At 45.0% G+C, this 23,030-nt stretch overlaps 1 protein-coding gene across 1 annotated transcript; it reads right to left on the bottom strand.

Annotated features, from left to right (window-relative positions):
• Positions 1-1,701: 1,701 nt before the first annotated feature.
• Positions 1,702-17,849, bottom strand: LOC144940870 (alpha-N-acetylgalactosaminide alpha-2,6-sialyltransferase 2-like). Its single transcript, XM_078867363.1, has 9 exons — positions 17,713-17,849; positions 13,890-14,196; positions 12,430-12,598; positions 11,278-11,452; positions 9,758-9,896; positions 7,978-8,081; positions 5,460-5,543; positions 3,819-3,918; positions 1,702-2,106 (listed from the first exon to the last, which is right to left on the bottom strand). Exons 1-9 carry the CDS (start codon positions 17,847-17,849, stop codon positions 1,927-1,929), a joined length of 1,395 nt encoding a protein of 464 aa, XP_078723489.1. The 3' UTR covers positions 1,702-1,926.
• Positions 17,850-23,030: the final 5,181 nt, after the last annotated feature.

The following is a 23,030-nucleotide window of genomic DNA, read 5'->3' as shown; positions in this document are numbered from 1 at the left end:
AGTAATGTCATTAAAACCCTAAAACGCACGATGCATAGGCCTTAAGTAACAACAGTGTTTTTATTGTGGGGAAAAGTCACTTTTCACCTCTGTTGTAGAAAATTAGCAACACGACAGAGCCTAAATACGAATCAAAACGTTTGTGAGATGAATACTGATTATTCATGGAATTACATATGTCGGAAAACAAGATACTTGTACTGTATGTGCAATGACACAATGCAGGTTACAACTGCTGTATATCCAGCAATTAGCAGAGCGTGATTGCCAACCATCCCACTGATTATCGACACAGCCACCTCGGTGCCATCACAAAGCCTCTTTTGTCAGGCCTGGTGCATTTTCAGCGTGCCTTCATTTAATATTATGGCATCAACATACCTGTCAACCCATACGGTTTACCCGTATTATTGAAAAGGGAAATTGAGTTTTCAGGCCAATACCTTGTACAGCCGTTTCAATACGGGCAAAAAAAAGTTTTTGGTTTATTTGTTTGTGTTTCTCCCTTGTGATAGAAATTTGTAGCATGAACGTTCAGATTTATAAGGAAACCGGGTGACCAATAAGGTCTGAATTGGTCTGTAATAAGGTAGGCACTGATCAGGGGTTGATAGGTATGCATCAATGAATTATTTTCCAGTGCCAGTGCAGGCTCCATGACACGGAGTTTACCTGAGACAACGTTTTCCTAGCTCATCAAAGTCGCAAAAAGAACCTAAGAAAGTAAATAAACTTAAAATAGTCAAAAATGTCACGACAAGATGTGACAAGAGTTAAATAAAACGGATAAAAAAAATCCTCGTGTATATATTGAATATCTAAAAATAATCTACATTTTCCATTTCCAGAAAGTTGATAGTTTTAGCAACATTGTCATAAGGAAAACCAAAAAGTCACAAGATAGTGCAACAAAATCGCAAAGCTGGCACTGGGTGAGACACGGTAATGCTACTTTTCTGGGAGGGCTCAACGAGGTCACACGGTGAGCTATCGAAGGCCCTCCTTCCGTCAGCCTGGCCCACTTTCATAAAAGCCACACCCAGTCAATAACTATACCCGTCCTTTGCTCCGATCATGACGTCGAGGCCAAACTAATTTCAAACCGGGACAAAAACCGCAATTTTCGTCAACGTTTCCGAACACCAGACCCGCTTTATTGAAACTGGGATGTTTAGTATCTTTAACACGCCGGAGCTACTTTACAATCTCACAGCAGGACAAGCAAATTCCACACCCCTCGGTGATGGGGAAATATATTCGTATCGCGCCCGGACAAACATTCTGTTTTTCTCTGTGGCCAGCAATAAAAAGTGCCCAGCCTGAAGTGCAAAGCTCAGCACCCCTCCTCACCACAGCCGACGAGGCAATCTGGACTGTAGATCTACGACATCTAACATGTTGATCGCGCACCTGTTTCACTACCATGTGGAAGGTTGTTAAGCTTCGTGTTTACCCTGTTGTCTCACATTTTGGCAGTCTCCAAACTTGACGGCTATGTATATAAGCGTGGGAACTTTAGTGAACAAATATTCACAGGTTGCTGCTAGTTGCTCTCATACATCTACGTCACCCGGTATATAGGAGATTGGGGGTTCGACTCCAACTCTGTGTCTGTATATTTGGAGTTTGAATGCTCTCTCCCCGTGGTCACGTGGATTTTTCTCCAGGTACTCCGGTGTTTCCCTCCAGATTTAGCACTTTGTTGCGCTATCATTTGTGGCCAGGTTGCTTCTGAAAAGAGCTTCATAGCTCAGTGGGCCTTACCTGGTAAAATAATAAAAGATAGTTTCTAGTTTACATAAAGAGTCTCAGAAACTTCAGTAACCTGCACTGATTCTGCTTTAAACTATTTCAAGAACTCTTTCATATTTTTCTAAAATTCTACCAGCTAGGACGACGCTCTTCCCGACTCCTGCAGAGGCCATCTCAGTCCTTGGCTGTCCTACGCTGATACAGGGTCATGACCCTGAGCTTTCGAAGCATCTTCCACAACATCCTCTCGAAGTTCATGTCATGGTTGACATAGAAGATAAGCTGCTGGATTGGATCGAAGTAGTGGTCGGGAAAACTGTTGTAGTTGCTGGTGATGAATCCGTATGCAGAAACCTGCAATTGAAGACCCTAATTATGACTTGAATTAATTATTGGATATGCTATTAGCAGATCCAATTATCCATGCACTTTATTTTTGTATCCGTGCTAATAAATTCAAATACATAACAGGATGAATTTTTCATAACCTCTGAGTTTACCACTCTTATTTGAAGGTGAGCACGGATAACAGGATGCATTGTCTTATGGATAACAGGAAGATCCACAAATCAATTTGAGTAGGCAATAGGAGGGTGAATAATAATGTCAAAATGACTCTCGGTTCAATTCCCACATCACATGGACCCCAATGCAGAGAATTCTCAATGGGTGCAGTGGACAGTACTTCAAAATGGATATGTAAAATCCTATTTTATAATTTGGCAAATTCCGCTCTTGTCTGCTGGTTTAATTCCAATGTTTGACAATTATCTTTGCATATAGAGTACATTAATTATGGTCGCTTGAGTATTAGCAGGCACTGCAGTCTCCCTTGCAAACGAGATAATACATATTCTTGGTTCTTTCGGTAAAGTCACGTAGAAAGGTAATAATAAAATAATAAAAATAAAACAATAATATTCTCACGACGTTTCGATTGCAACACAAGCAATCATCACCAGGTGTGAAACCCACAGCAATAAAATATTTTATTTTATTATTTCTCTTCTACGTGACTTCACCGAACGAACCAAGAATATTAATCCCTGCAGTCACGAAAGCTTTAAATCGAGAAAAAATACATGTCCGTAACATCTCAAGTTAAAATAGGGGCATCAGTCTTTAATAGAGTCTACACCAAATTCCCTTCCTGTAATTAGACTACAGTTAGGTTAAAGCTTAGAGCTTTACCAAGTAAGAAAAATCCTGAATATGCATGATTGTCCTCGAAAGTATTTAATTAGTGATAAGAACTGGACGTTCCTAATTCTAGATTTGAAGTTTTCGTGACTGCAACGATTCATAATTTGGGTTTTTTCGGTAAAGTCACGTAGGTAAAAATTTTAAATAAATAAAATCACGTTTCGGAGGCAACACAAGCTTCCGTCTGTATCAAGTGATACAGTAATTTTGCTGTGACGGTTCCACCTGAAGACGGAAGCTTGTGTTGCCTCCGAAACGTCGTGATTTAATTTATTTTTTTACCTACGTGACTTTACCGAAAAAACCAAAGAGAACGGACGTTCCTAGTCTGCAACGAGACAACAAAGCTCCATACCGGCTCTACCAGGGAGGGCACCAGCAACAATTTGATAAATGTGACCAGTGCGCTCAGGTTATTGTCCTGAACTAGCAACTAAACCTTCATATTATAGCAGGACCTGGATCAGGAAGCTCCTTTCACTGGAAATCCGAGCTGTTAGCCTGATGATGCTTGATGTATTCTTCAGCAAAAACGTCGTACCAATTTAAACAATTTTTTTATTTATTTGAAACTAAAATGTAAACAAAAAGGTCATACCAATTTAAATATTGTGAAATTACTCTCCAAAAACAACACTTGGATGCTGAGGCAGTAATAAATGTTGCACGTTTGTTCACGTGGCACTTTTATTAATTGTCTGTGTCAGATAGAGGAGAGATTACGACGCACTCTTTCCATGACTTGACTCATAAAACCGTAATAATGAAGCTTTCAACCTTAAGGTGGAAAGCGTTGAAAAGGTCGTAAACGTGTGCTTGGTGATGCGGTGTTGGTAGGTGGGAACCAGCCTTAACCGCCGTACCTGATCGCAGGTGTGCAGGGCAGTGAGCAGAGCAATGGCTCCAGTACTTGGTCTGTAAAGTTCCTTGAATCGAGTTTGTAAAATTGTGGATGGGAGGAAGCTGTGGTCCATGGGCAGGGGTGTGCATGTTGTTCATAGTTAACATTAACAAACCACGCGACTTAATTAAAAGTAAGCCGTTGTGCGCTGGTGTTACGGTACACATTTTAACTGCACATGCAACTCCAACATATACATTCCATACATAACCACAGCTATAGAGCATAGCATACAATAAAACACGAGCGCACTTTGTGTATTCAAAAGTCATTAAATTAAGTTTTTAAACCCATTACTGTATCTTATTTATATCAATGTATCGCATTCATATTTATCGTCTGTGCCTTTTTACATTACTATACGTCGTGGATTTTTAGCTTTAAATTTAGATTTTTGTTTTTTATCTACGTGACTTTACCGAAATAACCAAGAATATGAATATTACGATACAGTTTTGCATTTCAAGATACATCTGGAAACTCATCACAATGTTTACATCACATACGGCTTTCAAAATCATCATGGGAAGGGCAACAGTGCTATAGTAGCAATCAATTCAACTTGTAACCCGCCACACAGTATTCGCTCACAGTCGAAGAGAGTGAAAGACAGAATGACTTTAGAGGCACAAGGAAGACCACATATACAAGCGGGAAAGCGCAGCCAGTGAGACGGCGCCAAACCCCCCCCCCCCCTGATGCTCTGCGGTCCTCCATCTATTAAGATGTTATCAGCCAATTAATAAGCGGTGAGTCAGTAGCGCACTGCGCAATGGAGTTGATCGCGGACAGGAATTACACAGGAAGCTGATGTGGAGGGACACTTAGAAGCATTAGTCGAGAGTAAAGAGTGGTGGGGTGGAGTGGTAGCATTGTGCTATAAATCCAGTAAAATTTTTGTTCGATTCCCAGCCATGGCTAACATCAGTGGTAGGCGATATTTGAACTGGTCCAGGGTCCCCTCCCCCCTTCAATCTGCACTGATCAATGTGGAGTTGGGTAAAAAAAAAAACATGTCCGACATGGCACAGGGAGGCCTTAAACAAACGGTCGATTGTCAAAGGGCTGCGATTAATATAAAAATAACATCCGTGCTACTGTAACGGGTGACGGAGTTGGAATGTTAACGAAGAAACCAGAATATGAACGCCTCGCATTTGAATACAGATGCGTGCAGTGGATTCGAGGTGTTTCATAGAATGGTGGGGCAAGCAACTTGGCAGTTCGGAATTGAACTGTGCAACAAAGTGCGATGGGTGTAATCAGGCAACGGAGGTTTCGACGAGCGGGACACGTGTGTAGGATGGAGGAGGGCAGATTGCCTAGACAGGTATTGGAGAGAACACCCAGAGGTCGTGAACCATGGGCAAAACCTAACGCCAGTTGGTGGGAGAGAGTAAGAGAGAGGACTTTGAGGGTCACTTGTTGACTTGACAGAAAATATGGGATCTGCGAGAAGGAGATGAGTGATGGCAAGGTGTGGTGTCATCATCAGCATTGGCCATGATTATGTTAAGACCCTAACTTACATTAAAATAATCTATTAAATAAATATAATTGACCCCTTTTATGATTAAGAAGAAGAAGAGAGCCATACACTTACTTGTTTTTCAGGTATCGCAGAAAATCAGGATGGAGCATTTTAACTTTCTTTTTTACATCTTCTGTCCCAAAATACGTGGGAGGACTGCAAGAGTGAAAACACCGAGGTGTGAATTCTTTGTGAATATAAATTGCACAATGATCGTCCGGCGACAGACATAATGCGAGGCTCTGGCACCCGATAAAGACAACTGCAGCAAGCCACGGGACATTTCACCCAATAATTGCATTCTCTGATCCAGGTCTGAGGTGTAGCAAAGTCACATCTTAAATAGTAATTTCCAATAAGGAGCAATAGGACAGGTAATCCAAGAACAAAATTGACACCGATAAACCACGGAAGATATACATGTATACGTGACACGAAAACCATTATAGGCTGTGTTAGGCCAGATATCAACACGGTTTGTTGGTCATATATAAGATTTACTTTTATTGGAGCTCTTGAGCATGACAGGAATGGTCGTGGCCTATGGCCCAACTTAAAGGGTGCAAATTCTCTGCGTGTAATTGCGTTGCATTCTTTGAAGGTTGTACAGGTATGTAATGATGATCAACAGTGATTCTTGAGTCAGTGAGAGCTCATCGTCGTGTGGAAGAATCGCTTACGGAGAGAGTCTATTTGTATATTCGCTGTTTTAGCAACCTGTTTGCTGGTGCTAAGGTCAGGGGTCGGTGGTAACCTGTAGCTCTGGAGCTGCATGCGACGCTTGAAGGATTGCTCCGTGATGTTATTTACATACAATTGCGACTCTTGATGAGTTTTTTTACTGAATTCGCAAAAAAGTTCTCATCTTGTTATGTTGGTTGCTGACCCCTGTTCTAGGTGGACAACCAAGGCGAGTGGGTTATTTACATTTATAAAGATAGATTAATGTTGTTTTCTTATAGAACACATCCACGCTGTCGCAGAGGAAAAACATTCTGTCATGTTACATGTTTACATCCGTGTTGCCATCAGAAACCATGCGACCCCCCCCCCCACATCTAGCCAATCAGAGAAAAAATATATAGATCTAAAGTGACTTTATTACAGAGTAAGGAGCTCGCGAACCACACGCGAACTTGAATTCCTCTTTGTTGCGGTCCGTGTGGAATGGAGAAACCCACGGTTAACAATGACAGTGTAAAGTTGCACTGTTTAACTACAGATTTAATGTACTGGGCTGACTCTACTTATTGTATTGAAGTGGAACTCAAGCAAATATTTACCTTCAGCCTATAGAACAACACTTTTCCTAAAACTAACGCGATCATATATCACGGCGACCTTCATAAGCGGCGGAGCTTTCACCTCCAAGCATTGAAACTCTGGTTAAACATGCCAGTATTGACGCCAGCCTCAACCGGACTAAGTGACCGAGGTCAAAATGCGAGAACCCATTTAAACCTACGGCGAGCCAAAGTCACGTGAGGCCAAAAGGACATGCAGTATCTTGTACCTAAATTTCGATATAAAGCTTTCGTGACTGCAGGGATTCATCTTCTTGGTTCTTTCGGTAAAGTCACGTAGAAGGGAGATAATAAAATAATAAAATAAAACATAATAAAATAATACAATTCTCACGACGTTTCGGTCAGCGTCTTTCCGACAGACCTGTTCTTCACCTGAGGACGGCTGCTCGCGTTGTGGCCGAAACGTCGTGAGAATTATTTTATTATGTTTTATTTTTATTATTTCGCTACAAGTTCAGCACATCGATCTGCTATCCCAACAAAAACTCCATTATGGATAATTTATTTCTAGATTTGAAGCTTTCGTGACTGCAAGGATTCATACTCTTAGTTCTTTCGGTAAAGTCACGTAGGTAAAAAATGAAATAAAAATTTATAAAAAATCTACATTACAAAGGCTCAGTTCCAGCAGCAGTACTGACCATCTCACAACTCCTCCTCTCCCGCGGCCCTTCCTGGCTGTGACAGTTTCACCTGAAGACGGAAGCTTGTGTTGCCTCCAAAACGTCGTGATTTTATTGTTTTAATTTTTTTATTAATTTTAATTTCATTTTTTACCTACGTGACTTTACCGAAAGAACTAAGAGTACTGTATTATGGATCATGTTGGTCGTGAAAGCCAACGTGTTCAACTGGATGGAGGGCTCTGTTGGCATGGTTCAGATGTGCCAGCGTAAAAAATTAACCCGTAAAAACAAAGTTTTTCACTATAAATCCTTTATATGCGTGGCATCGGGGCGGCTAGAGTCCTCTCGTCCTCTGGCTTGAGATGGCTGCCACCTATGGGTCAGATGATTGTCTGGCAGCATTAAGCAATTGGGAATTAAATATTTATTTATTTTTCCCTAAACCGTGTAAAATTTTGGAAACATTTTTTCACGAAAATGCATTGTCACGCACAACGAGTCTGTGTGCAAAATGTCAGCTCGATTGGAGCACGGGAAGTGGGTTAAAAACGACCGAAAGATTTGCACGGTCCTAAGCAAGCAAGCAAGCACGCAAGTGAACTTAATATAAAGGATTTAAAAATTAGAGTAGTCGCAGCAGTGTCGTGATCCACCCACCTCTGGTATTTCTTAGGGCCCTTGGACACGCTCACACCCTTCACAGCGGCCGTCACCATGTAATAATCCTGATGCCCGCACGGCACAAACACGTACCTGGTTTCCTGAGGAACACAGATCGGGGGTTGGCACAGAGAGTTTGGGGGCTCAGAATCAAGTTATATCGTTGAAAGCAGATGAGGACTCGATAGACCACAATATAAGATCTCATTTGCAAAATCACAGATGAAATGCAGCGATCAAACAAAACATAAATCAGGGCCAAAAGCAACTGTATCACGTGAGATATAGAAAATACGATGCAGAAATAAATGTATATTAAAGAATGATCATAGTACAATTAAATGATCATAGTACAATTACATTTAAGTTAGAGACCACACTGTTTAATGTTTGTGTAACTGAAATATAAATGTACGTTCTAGTGTAAATCGGCTCGGGCGGATTATTTTTATACTGAACCATCGTACAATTACATTTAAGCTACAGAAACTTTCAATACGTATGCACTAATGTGTAAACAAACAAGCATATACATTTACACATAGGCTTTATATATAATGTTATCTTGATAGAATTTATATTGCGCCTTGTTCAAAGCGCCTTACACAAAAACACATTCCTGCGGAGGGAGCTGGTAGGAACGTTGGGTTGCTCGGTCAATGGCCAGGGTCAACGACAGCGTGGTGTATTCCGCAAATATGCCCGACTGTGAGGGCGGGCACAAGCCGGCGTGAGTAGGTTAAACGTTGAGTTTTATAAGGGCACCACGGGGTGACCAGCCCCTCCCCACCAAGCCCCACCCCTCCCACCCCCCACCCTGCCCCACTTTCCCCACCCAGTCCCTCCCCACCCTCCCCACCCAGCCCCTCCCTGCACAACGGACACAATAATCCCATGTGGGCTGGTGTAACCTGGCGGTTCCTACCAGTATCAACATATTAATGTAATGGTGGAGATGAGATGAATGAAATTGATAAGAGGAAACAATGGGCAATTCGGTGATGCGCGAATTCAGTAAAAGCGAAATGTATGACAGGAAATGATGAATGGATTGAATGAATGGGGCATGAGTAAAAGCCACGTAATGAGATTATGAAGAGAGAACAGTAACGGTGGCGGTTATGAGGGGGGTACTAAGGGGTCGTGGGGTAAACTTGGGAGCAAAAACTCACTGATTATAATCAGATTGTTTCATTTATCTCCACCATTGCCGAACCGAGCTTGGGCTGGACCCCCTGTGGAAACGAGCTTCGTAACTCATCGGACTCTTTCAGCTGAACCATTTCCCATTCCGATGATGTACGTGAGAGTTACGATGACGACGGAGAGTTTTTCCTCCGATTCCGGAAGAAATCAGAAGTAAGAGGCCTTGCGGGAGAGAGCGTGGCACAGTTTGGCACCGGCTATCATAGAGTGCGGTCGTGTCGTCACAGTTCTCTGCGATGAGTACAATGTCCTTAAAAGCAGCGTGCTACGCCTCTATAAATAAAATTAGTGCTAACCACTTATGCATTCCGAGATTCAGCGATAAGCGGGACCCCCACCCTGCAACTTGCGGATGTCTCGGAACGGGAAAGGGTTAAATAAGATGTCTGATATTCTTAGGTTTTTTCAGTAAAGTCACGTAGGTAAAAAATTCAAATTAATAAAAGTAAAATAAAATAAAAATCACGACGTTTCGGAGGCAACACAAGCTTCCGTCTGATGTCTATTGCCCTGTAAATCGCTCACGTGCATGAACCGGGCGACTGTGTGGCCAGGAGGGGGGAAGAGTTACCTTTGACCACGGCGGGTGTTTGAACCCGAAATGCTTGTATGCGGCCATCGAGTTTGCCAAGGTGTTTGTCGAAAAAAAGTAGAACGAGGTTCTTGTTCCGACGTCTTTTTCAAAATTAGCTGTTATGGCGCCGTTCACCCTGATGCACACACACACACAGTCACCCGGACGCATCGTGCACGCAGCAGTACAACGCCGCGTACCCGACTCGCAGCGGACGCACGCACAGGCGGATGTCGTGCAAAGGCCAGGGGTTTTGAAGATGGAAACAGAATGATCCGTACAACCGTCCACAAATTCTGCATTGGGTGCGGGCGGTTAATTCGATATCCGTTGGTCGGAAATGTGAACTTGTACCGTACGACTCATGATCATCCGCTGGTGGCACAATAAAAGGGTACGTTAAAATAAAATGTCTTACATGCACGCTGCTAGTCTTCTAAGTGCCCAATTACTTCAAGAAACAATTTAAAAAAATACAATGGTGCATTCCCTGTCTTCAACCACATTCTATGTAGGTAAACATTTAATAGCCTAGTTTATGTGCACTTTGTATTGTGTGTGTTTTTGTATTACCCATTTACTCTTTCATTGAGGCCTTAGTTTTTGTGAGTTTGGATCACTGCATGGATTTTCACGGAGTCGAAGCTCACTTCGTCGTTTGCAGAGGGCTTCTGTTTTATCACGGTTGCTGAGCACAGGCCCAAAGGCTCAGCGCATTGAGCAACAAGCAACAAACAGCACCATTGGAATATCTTAACAATAAAAAAATATATATATATAACAGCAAAGCCCCGCGTGTTTGTGTGTCTGTTCAAAGGTGGTCATTCAAAGGTGGTCATTCAAAGCTGGTCAGGCGTGGTGCTGGCCACCCACCCCCCGTCGTGTACCGTGCTGGCCTTTATAGGTGCTCACTAACAGCACTTGCCCCAAAAGTCTGTTGAGGCTATATGGAGGGGATCTTTGTCTGTTCAAGAGCACCACGCGGAGACCGATGAGCCCTGCCGACAGTACCTCTTGATTGACTGCCGCTGACCACCGATCGCGTTCGCGTGCGCCGATCGGTTCACAGTTCATATGATTGCTTTTTTCATTGCTTTCATGGCTTTATTTTGGTGATTTCGAAAAGTGTATTGGTTTAGCCATGTTTGTTTGTTGTAGTACAGAGTTAGACTGATTGCCTTAATCTAAATTGTCTTATGGTTGTTGTTGTTGTTTGACTTGCATCCCACTGGGATTTTTGCAGACAGCGTTGGTGTACGGTGTTTTTTTCTGCGATATTTTGCTGTCTTTTCTTGGATTTTCTGTTTGCACTTAGTCACATGTTTTTGTTGCGGTTGCACCCGATTCAAGAGCCGAATGGCTCACAGGGCTATACCTAATAAATGAACTTGAACCGTTGCTCGAGATTGAACTGGATCCGACCGTCGATCCAATGAATTCCATAGAAACAATTACCGATCAACGATCAACGACCCTAACCGCGACGACGCTCGAACATCGCTCACAGCGGCTCCTACCTGAACACGTGGTCATGAGCGTCGATCTCCTCGCCCTTGCCCGAGCCGGCAAGGATGCCTCCGTTCCCCACGACGGCGCAGCGCACGCACGCCGTCGGCCCGCGTTCTCGCGTCGTCACGTCGAACATCTCACGGTGCTCGGGCCGCCCCAGGGCCTCCTTTGCCTCCTCCAAGTCTGCGTGATCGAAACGGGCGGGGGGGGGGGGAAGCAGGCGAGACGGCGGCCATATATAGTTGACCTTTCGATTTAAAGCTTTCGTGACTGCAGGGATTCATCTTCTTGGTTCTTTCGGTAAAGTCACGTAGAAGGGAAATAATAAAAGAATAAAAATAAAATTTATTTTATTATGTTAACTTTTTATTATTTTATTATTTCCCTTCTACGTGACTTTACCGAAAGAACCAAGAAGATAGTTGACCTTGTTTTAAAGGTCACGCTGTATAGCCCACCGTGCTAAATCGTGCACCTCCGATTAGCACGATGGTTGGCTATGTACGGTGCGAAAGAAGTTCAACATACGTACGTGCGAAGGGGGCAGCGTACGAAAACTCAGGGTGGGCACAACACGGTCAGTGTTCCAGCCCCCTAGCTTCGGGGGCTGGAAGGTGGTACAGCTGGCACCAGAAATATAACTATATTTATTAAACAGGAATGATGCGTTGGCTGGGTGGCTCAGAGGTCAGATCGCTGAACTTGGCACCGCTCAGAACCTGGGTTTGAATTTGGCGTTTTTAGCCGACAGTGAACTCAAAAGTATCGCGAGTTGGTGCTCTCAGGCCGGTCACCAATGACTGCACACAAACAAAAACGCCATCATGTTAAGTACATTTTTAACACCGAGAATTCGAAAAAAGATCAGATTGCCAGGTGACAAACAGTCCTGTGTAACATCGCATATGGGAAAGTACTTCATCCCATAGAATATCACTTGAAGGGCTCAGAGAAGTCGTTCTGTGGTAGCTACTCCGGCTGGCAATTGTCTAACGTGGGAGCGATGCCCCCCCCACCCCTCAACCTCTCTCTGAGAGTCCTGATCGGGCAACGTCTTCTCACGACACGACGGCGACAGCGCAAATGGAAGGAGAGAAAGAAAAAAAACCGACGAAACAATCAACGCAACAGACGAAACATTTGCAACGGCTCGCTCTTACCAGTCCAGTTCATCCCTTTCCAGCCGTAGGGAGTGCGGTAATTGCTCAGGCGCTCGAATTCACCGGCGGTGATGTGGTCGCTCCACAGAAGCACGGGAAGGTCGAATCGGAATACGGACTTGAGGGTTTGGTCTGCAGCAGTCACCCCGCGCAGGCTGCGTCCGCAGTTCTAAGTCAATAAAATCCACAATAGGTTACGCTGGCATCCACAAGGGAGATAGTATCTGAATAAGGGCTAAGAGAGAGCACCTTTTATCCACACCACAGTGGAGGGGGGGGTGGAGATTCTCCTTTCTGTATTACACTTTCAATAGTGCTGTTTGTTGCTGGCCACGTAGCGTTCTGGGCTTGTAGGCCTATGCTCAGCAACTGTATTGAAAAAATTAATCCTTAACTTGAACGGAGTCTCATGACTCCTCTGCAAGAGGGTCTCGCTTCGAAGGTTTATCCAATTTCCGAATTGAGCTTTTTTTTCTTCCATGCCGGTGTCCTAATGCACATTGTGATGTTGGCATGATCCACCAACTTCCAAGCCATGAACTCTGAGATGCACCTCCAGTCACTGTACGCACGTGACAATACACAGCGCGTAGTACCCACAATCAACCAAGACAGTGCAGAGTGCATTTTGCACGATGTTGCTGTACTGCTCCCGACTCTTGCTGGATCTCAGAAGCTAAGCAGGTTCGAGCCTGGATAAGTGCTGGGATGGGTTACCACCATGCGCAAAACACGGGTGGCATAAGGAGCTGTGGGGGCAACGGTGTGGTCAGTAAAGAGCGGTGCATCTACGTCCCTCACCTTCACCAGCCTGCGCTGGCCACCGTGGTCAAGTACAATCCCCCATCTCATGACTGACACGGTGTGGGGAGGCCCTCATCCAGCAGTGGATTGACCAGCGGCCTGTACTGACGCTTGCTCTCGGCTGCTGGCTCCTTTGCACTCGAACCCGTTATTCATGGCCGTGGTCGTCAGCGATCACGCATTGACGCGTGTAGTCCGTAACTCTTTCCAATATCGTTTGACCTCGGAGGTATTCAATTAGCGGTCGTAATAATAAAAACGTAACGTTGCAAGCTGCGTTGTGACGTGTGACATGATGTGTGACAACACGATGCACCGGTAAAATACATCTTTGTCTTGAAAGGGAAACGCTTTTAGTGCAATTTTTTGTCGTCAATTTTCGGAACTTTTCTTTGATCAATTCGACCGGCTTTCTCTAGGGTACGTCTCCAATAATAACAACAACAACGCAACTACATGACACTTCACCTTCCTTACAGATCCTTCTGTCTTCCATCATCACGATAGCTGTCGCGTCCCCGTTACCATCATTCCTCACCCCTCACCACCCGACCTCAAGTCACGGCCGGCGTTGCGGAGGGAATCCGACCGGCAGCAAGCTCCGCACGGCGTAGCCGCCGTGACGACCGCCCCTCCTCGTTAGCCGACGAGCTCACCGCCGCGAATTTGTTCGCCTCCAGACGGTAATCGTCGTCGTCGTCGCCGCCGCTCTTCCCCTTCGCGCGGAGCCACTCCTTGACCGTCGCGTCGACGCTCTCGCCGCGGTCCGGGTCCCACGCCGTCGGGGTCGTCGCCGCCGCCGCCGTCGCCGCCGCCGCGGGCTCCGCGGTTGAGGGGGCAACCGCCGCCGCCGCCGGCGCGTCCGTGCCCGTTGGTTTTGGCGGGAGAATCCGACCCCAGGTCACGAGGGGCGCCAGGTAACAACTGCGTCGTGGAAAAAAACATCGTTTGTGAGGAGCGAGTCAACGAGACGACGCCGCGCGTCTTCAAAACGCAGCCTTCGGGTTGGAAGAACGTGAGACGGGCGTAGCGATGTGAACCCGATAAATACTCTTTGGTTCTTTCGGTAAAGTCACGTAGTTGGAAATAAAATAAAATAAATCTCGACGTTTCGATCGCAACACAAGCGGTCGTCATCAGGTAAAGGAGTCAGCCTCTAAAGGCAAACTGTTTATAAGGGATTTGGGGATGAGCGTAGCCCAAGTGCACCACCAACAACAGCAGAAGCACGAGCGGTGCACGAGTGCCAATGAAGCAGCAATGCCAATGCAGCAACAATGCCAATGCAGCAACAATGCCAATGCAGCAGCAATGCCAATGCAGCAGCAATGCCAATGCAGCAACAATGCCAATGCAGCAGCAATGCCAATGCAGCAACAATGCCAATGCAGCAACAATGCCAATGCAGCAACAATGCCAATGCAGCAGCAATGCCAATGCAGCAACAATGCCAATGCAGCAGCAATGCCAATGCAGCAGCAATGCCAATGCAGCAGCAATGCCAATGCAGCAGCAATGCCAATGCAGCAGCAATGCCAATGAAGCAGCAATGCCAATGCAGCAGCAATGCCAATGCAGCAGCAATGCCAATGCAGCAGCAATGCCAATGCAGCAACAATGCCAATGCAGCAACAATGCCAATGCAGCAGCAATGCCAATGCAGCAGCAATGCCAATGCAGCAGCAATGCCAATGCAGCAACAATGCCAATGCAGCAGCAATGCCAATGTAGCAGCAATGCCAATGCAGCAGCAATGCCAATGCAGCAGCAATGCCAATGCAGCAGCAATGCCAATGTAGCAGCAATGCCAATGCAGCAGCAATGCCAATGCAGCAGCAATGCCAATGCAGCAACAATGCCAATGCAGCAGCAATGCCAATGCAGCAGCAATGCCAATGTAGCAGCAATGCCAATGCAGCAGCAATGCCAATGCAGCAGCAATGCCAATGCAGCAACAATGCCAATGCAGCAACAATGCCAATGCAGCAACAATGCCAATGCAGCAACAATGCCAATGCAGCAGCAATGCCAATGAAGCAACAATGCCAATGCAGCAACAATGCCAATGCAGCAGCAATGCCAATGCAGCAGCAATGCCAATGCAGCAACAATGCCAATGCAGCAGCAATGCCAATGCAGCAGCAATGCCAATGTAGCAGCAATGCCAATGCAGCAGTAATGCCAATGCAGCAGCAATGCCAATGTAGCAGCAATGCCAATGCAGCAGTAATGCCAATGCAGCAGCAATGCCAAACGCTGGGGATGCGAGGGGGGGGAATTAACTCGGAAAAACAGACTAATACCCGGCAGATATGATGGAACAACCATAAACTGTTAAGGTTTTACCTGGTTAATTACATCCTTCCAATGATTTCTCAATTTGTATCCAGCTTCGCGGTTGAAGTTATGTCTATCTATGTTCATATATCTGGATGGCTTCATGAACAAACCTTTGAAAGTAGCCCCTAGGTTTGCCGAGAACCTTGGTCTCGGAAAAAAACAATATCATGCGAGCCCACAGCGTGAAAACAATGGTCAGCCACGGCAGAGGTATTGGTTCTGCCGTGTTTCAGATCTGCCTTGTGTTCGCGAACAACCGGATAAATATTCGGCGTGCAACAATCCACCAGCTCATCGATTACGATCGCCAAGATCACCGATCACGATGAGCGCGCATCGAATCTCTCGGGTGAGAATCAATTGTTTATATCCTGCGCAAATGAATATATTCCGGACGCTACATTGAGTCCAATGCTGCGAACAAAACTGTTCAAAGGAGACGGAAAAAAAAGAAAAACACTCCAATGGAGATGGTTAAAAAGGAGACGAGATCAACGATTTATGAATTTTGGCGGTGGGGGGGGGGGCGTGGGGGCTGGTGGAGGGCATTGAAGTTGACACGAGAGCACATGGCGATCCATCTCTAGACACTCCACCGATGTCCAATGTACGCCGCGTACTTTGTACTTAACAAAGTGACTTAATGCTGGGAAAGTGAAGGCCCCTCCGTCGAAATAGTTGATGACTTTGTTCATATTGGTGGGAGACGTAAAGGGCTCTGAAATGCAATGTCGTTTAAGGGGCCGTCCATAAATGACGTCACGCGATTTTGGACGATTTTTTACCCCCCCTCCCTCGTCACACGGCGTCACAAAAAGTCAGACCCCCCCCTCAAATATGACGTCACAAAGCTCTGCCCCCCCCCCCCTCCCAAATAAAACATGCTTCAAATCGCTTTAAACTATTGTCATTGTAGTGCGTATTTAATGTGCCGCTGCACTCTGATGTTGTAGGAGAAAACATTTATTAAAAAGTATATTTAATTAAGTAGAACGTGTTGTTTATATTTATTTAAAGTTGCGCATTTTGATGTGATGTCTCATTTCTCAAACCTCCCCTTGTCACACATCGTCACAAATGTCTGACCCCCCCCCCCCCCCTAGGTGCGTGACGTCATTTATAGCCCCATGTGGGGCTATCTGTAAACGGATCATCCTGTATATGGGACAAAAATGCATGCAGTGAAGCATTTCACATGCATCATGCTCTATTAGAAAAACAAAGTTTTGCTGGCTGGCTCCATTTCCAGTGTGGTGAAGTATCATCAAACAAACCCCACGTCTGAGAAGGTACGGGGAGCATTCATCTAGTAATGTATTGGCAAAGGGCTGTACGTCACCGTAACTGTGTTAAGTACATACGTTTCGCTGTGTTTATTTTTCCCATACATTTCACTGCGACCATTGCTATTATCTTCGTTGAGTTGTTACAGCTTGGTATGCTGCTTTTTGTTCCATGGTGATGGTTCTCACTTTGTTACCAGGATGACAGTTAAACAAAAGCCGTAAACATTTTCAATGGGCTCTCACCTGGTCTATCAATCAATAGTGTCAACGCAAATTGCCCTTCTCATTGCCCACACCACGTATGCAATAGCATAAGCAATGTAGGGGAGTCAGACAAGGCGAAACGCTTTAGCTAAAGTTATATTTCACGTTTCACGCCATACACAGAAGATGTACGCAGTGTTCAATTGCCGCGTGTCGGTGTGTCACAGCTGAGAGGCGGTGGTGCGAGTGGTTCGCTTTCCCCTACTCAAATTCCAGCCCACTGAGTTCCATTCCTGGCCAAGGGTATTTACATCGGTGGCACGGGGGGAACGTGACGCCGCTCACGTCCTCCGTTGGGTCAAACAGCGCGTAAACGGGTGCCTGGTGCGTTGTGCGGTGGGGACTCAAACCACGTGTGGCCCATATTCTTAGTTCTTTCGGTAAAGTCACGTAGAAGGGAAATAATTAAATAATATAAACATAAATCAATAAAAATTCTCACGACGTTTCGACTGCAACACAAGCAATCATCATCAGGTGTGAAATCCACGGCAACAAAACCACGTGTGGCCCGCCAACGGTGTTCGAAATCCGCAGTCGGCCCTCTCGCCGAGGGAGAGGTTTTCGCACCCCCGTGGTGTGAACTCACCGTGATCGTGCCACCCACTCGCTGTGCCCTCGTCCGCAGGACTCGGTCCAGCTCTGGTCCTGCGCGATGTAGAACACCAGCAGCAGCAGCACGAGCACGCACACCACCACGAAGGCACGCAGCCACGCGTTCCTCATCACGGTTGCGGCCCGACCCGTGGTGGATGGCGCGTCCTTCACAAGGACCAAGAGAGCGTTCGACGTCGGCGCAGACATCACAGGCGGCGTGAACTTCCCCGCTCCCGGGTCCGCTCTAACGGACACGTCCGCTGTAGACGAACTCTGCACGGTGGATATTTGGTGCTGCTGCTGCTGATGCTGTCACGTCCGTGAAGATGTGACAGCCAGCTGGATCAGCGGTAGAGCGGGCGGGCTCGCATTCAGAAAGTTATACGAGTTCAAATCCCGGTTGGGGGGTTGACTCAGCCCGTTATCCGTACAGAGGTCACTACCGTGAGTACCACTTTGTTGGGAACTCAACAGATTCAGTTCAGTTCATCTATTAGGAAGAGCCCTGTGAGCCATTCGGCTCTTGAATCGGGTGCAACCGCAACAAACAAAAACATGCACAAGAAACATCTTAAAGTGACTACACGCAACAGAAAAATCCAGGAAAAAACAGCAAAGTCTTCCAGAAAAAGGTGGATGTTTAATGAATAGACTTGCCCCGGCCAGAGGAATGTAGAATTTACAGCATTGCTTCAGAGCTATAAACAGGATATGAACACCATCGCAATGCTCATTTGAGCAGCCTATATATGTGACTTTTGACAGGTGCTGTATAAAGTAATTACTTCATGCTGTCATATTAACCAAGAACAATTTAATTGGAAATTAAAACGGAACTATTTTTGTTCCATTAGTAGAGAAAAAAAGACAATTTTAACATCCGCTAGAATTATAAAACTTTGAGCAACGACGAGGCTTTAATATTCAAGATAAAAACATGTGTTTTTTTATGAAAGACAATCCATACAAACGAAACAACAGAACATTGCATTTACGTGTTAGTCTCAGGTACGCGTACTTCGTACAAATAACTACTCCAGTGGCTAGCTCTCATAAACCCAACACACACTCGCTCACTCATATATCTTGCACCCTCACCTTTTACTGTATTTTTCGAAACGTGAAGAACCTAACACGGTACTCTTCGAAAGAAAGCGATGACTGGACGGGGATCCCTTTGACGTCGGTTTTGCAGCATTCCGTAGTAACAAAAAAAAACTGGCCACAAATTCTTTCCAATTCAATTATCGCTATTCAACTGAACACCTATCACAAGCCTCGCTTTGAATGCGTTGTTGCCAGTGGAGGTGCGTCGTGTGTGCGGGCACTGCTGACGAAGGTTGTATTGAGTCACCTGTAGACGCCATTCATATAAGGCGGGTACAAAGTTCATTGTGCAATAGATCAGTGTGTCCTTATTTACATTTCTGTATCACATTCATTTGACTGTACACTGTTAACTCGTTACAAAACCAAACCCAACTTAATGTCGCATTCATTGTGTTTATAACGACACCTGTTTCTTTACCTGATGGTAGTAATTTGAAAATGAACATTCAAAGCCACTAGTTACCTCTAAACACAAAGTCTTACCTCTGAAGATCTTTAAAGACAAACGTCTTCATAGGTAACTGTTCAATACCTGGGATAATTATTCACCAGAATGAAAATTCATTCAGACGCTGTCTTCCCGACAGACCTGTTCTTCACCTGAGGACGGCTGCTTGCGTTGTGGCCGAAACGTCGTGAGAATTATTTTATTATGTTTTATTTTTATTATTTTATTATTTCCCTTCTACGTGACTTTACCGAAAGAACCAAGAAGATGAATCCCTGCAGTCACGAAAGCTTTAAATCGAAATTCACCAGTCTGTTAGGCTATGCGCTCACCTGTGGTATAACTGTTTAGTTACCTGGCTTGGCAGCTCAGCAATTGGGGTATTACTACGGAGAAAAGATTTAAAGTAAGGTGGTGTAAGTAAAATTATCTTAACAGCACCAAGAAGACGGAGTGCAAAGATATCGGTGTATCCCTCGCATTTAAAACGAGGAGCAGTTAATTCTAGATTTGAAGCTTTCGTGACTGCAAGGATTCATATTCTTAGGTTTTTCGGTAAAGTCACGTAGGTTGCCTCCGACACGTCGTGATTTATTTATTTATTTTACTTTTATTAATTTTATTGTTTTACCTACGTGACTTTACCGAAAAAACCTAAGAATATGAGGTGCAGTTATTTAGTGAACGCATTCGTTAAGGTGGGAGACCAAGGGATGAGACGTGATGGTATGACACGCAACATCACGTAAAGACACAACCAGACACAGGGCTGCGATCGCAACAGTCAATCACAATGCCAGACAAAATAATGACAATAGTAATTGTATGTATGTTGAACTTCTTTCGCACCATACGGAGCCAACCGCGCTAATCGGAGGTGTAGTTAATAATTGAGTACATTTACACAATTACACACGCGGGAACGCTTTATTAGGATGAGCAGAGAGACACAAAGCCACATAGACACAAACAAACATCAGGAAAGCAGACAACAACACTTAACATGCCGATAAACCGCAAGGCAGACACAGTGTGACACACTGGAATATAAATACCGCATTGGTTTTCCATTCACAGGAGCGAAAAAACAAACTTAGTCGCTTTGATATGGTTGGCATTTTATTATGAGTATTCTTCGTATGAAGTGAGGAACGTTCCGTTCCTTGAAACAAAATTTAAAAAACTCAACACATTTGTCAATAACAGTGGCCTTAAAATAAATATATAACAGGCGACGTTTCATGCAATGGCCCTTCTTCATAGCACTCATTATGTGACATAAACACGGGCCCATTGCCCAAACTTCACCTATTATATCCTTTTAGTTTCACATTTTAAAGCCGCAGCGTTATTGACGAACGCGTGGAGTGTTTTTTTTCTATTGTTTGTTAACGCACGTGCTTGTGCACCAATGGCAGAGCAGCGGCAGCATCACCAGATCTATTAGTTCCTTAACACTTCAAAGGCTTCACTTGAAGAGCCGAGTCCATTGAATGCACCGTGATGCCGTGCTTTCCATATAACAGATGGTTTTACTGGTAGGAACCACCTGGTTCCACCAGCCCACAGGGGATTATTGTGTCCGTCCGTCCGTCGTGAATCCAAAAATGGGAGGGGTCGGGCTGGGTGGAGAGGGGAGGGTGGGGAGAGTGGGGCTGGGTGGGGAGGGACTGGGTGGGAGGGGTGGGGCTGGGTGGGGAGGGGCTGGTGAGCCCGTGGTGCCCTTATACAACTGAACGTTTAACCTACTCACGCCGGCTTGTGCCCGCCCTCACAGTCGGCCATATTTTCGGAATACACCACGCCGCCGTTGATCCTGGCCATTGACCGAGCAACCCAACGTTCCTACCAGCTCCCTCCGCAGGAATGTGTTTTTGTGGGTTAGATTGCGTAAATATCAACGTCGTTAAACCCACGTGGTGTGTTTACTCTCCAACACACAACAGGGTGTAATATGGGACCTTTCTTGCCAATATCGAAATATAACAATAGGTTTGACTCTTTGGCAAAAAAACAGGTCAGTTTAACATGGAGGCTTTCGCGACCAATATCATCCATAACACAGGTTTGTTTTTGGGTTAGATCGCGTAAAGATATAAATGTGTCGTTAAACCCGCCACCACCCGACACAGCCAACTACTAAGGGTTGTCGCGTAAACAGAACGTGGCCAATTCGTCATGAGTACAGCACGTTTTGTCTACGTGACAACCCTCACTAATTAGCTGTGTTGGGTGGTGGCGGTGGTGGGGTTTAACGACACATTTATATTTACGCAATCTAACCCAAGAAAACCACTCTTATGGATAATATTGGTCGAGAGACCATCCTCGACTACGTGTTAAACTCATTCCGTGCTTTGTTTTTTTTTTCTCCACGGTAGTTTCCTGATGAGAAGGTTCAGCGACTGAATGGAACGCATCACGTACAGCTAAATTCTCATGCCCTGTGTCCTAAAGGCCTCGACGCTACCGAATACAGGGTAATGGACATCATATTTTAAAAATCCTTTTCACAAAAAACATTTTGTTGGAAGGACATGCAGTGCAGTAAAAAGCATTCTATTCTATTTATCATTGATATATTTTCTGTCCAACAGATTTTCCGAAGAAATGTTTCGCAAGTAAAACTTGAACAATATAGACGAACAAAAGGCTCACCCAGCTACTGAGAATAAAATGTTAAACAAACAACAATACACAACAGCAAGCACTGACACAGAATGGCAGACGCACACAATTAGAGGGACACACACACAGCGGTGTTGTCACGTTCTGACTCGGCCCTAATGGACATCTGTGAAAAAATAGCTTTTATTGCTAATCGGATTCCTCCACTATACATAAAGATTCTGATTCTGACAACCCGTTGACATGGACCTGAACACAGACCACACAAACATTGTACTCTTAGATTCTTTCGGTAAAGTCACGTAGGTAAAAATAATAAAATAGAATAATAATAAATGAAAATAACTAAATTAAATCACGACGTTTTGGAAGCAACACAAGCCTCCGTCATCAGGTGCAACTGCTCCATCCTTGCAGCCACGAAAGCTTCAAATCTAGAACACAAATATTGGTTTCACACACAGCACCGATGCAACACCAAAGGTAAACATTCCCCAGGTGGTCGCCTTGTCGAGGCTGTTGAGGCAAGTGCGATTCGTGAGCAATCGTGAAGGCCAGAAGGGCTGGTGAGGGCGAGTGGTGTGGATAGCAACCACCTCTGTCCCCCCCCCCCCCACCTGGTGATGTTTGCACACCGAACTATAGTTCTAGCTATATCCTGTCACTTGCCGAAAGTTATATATCTGAATTATATTTTACTTTTAAGTGAAAATTTATGTTTTTGTTAGGGCTTATACATATTGTACCGTATTAATGTACTGTAAAATGTTGCCTACATTTGTTCAGTTGTGTTCTAAAATAGTTTTAGACGCAACCCATGTCGCCCATGCAAAAGAGGCGACGATGTTTCACTCACGTCAATGGGATTAGGGGCCGTCCATAAATGACGTCACGCGATTTTGGACGATTTTTGACCCCCCCCCCCCCTTTCGTCACACGGCGTCACAAAAAGTCAGACCCCCCCTCAAATATGACGTCACAAAGCTCTGCCCCCCCCCCCCCCCAAATAAAACATGCTTCAAATCGCTTTAAACTATTATCGTTGTAGTGCGTATTTAATGTGACGCTGCACTCTGATGTTGTAGGAGAAACATTTATTAAAAAGTCGATTCAATTAAGTAGAA

This window comes from Lampetra fluviatilis, chromosome 23 (assembly GCF_964198595.1).
Source record: "Lampetra fluviatilis chromosome 23, kcLamFluv1.1, whole genome shotgun sequence".
Classification (NCBI taxonomy): Eukaryota; Metazoa; Chordata; class Hyperoartia; order Petromyzontiformes; family Petromyzontidae; genus Lampetra; species Lampetra fluviatilis.
This window is presented reverse-complemented; position numbering and strand designations above follow the sequence as displayed.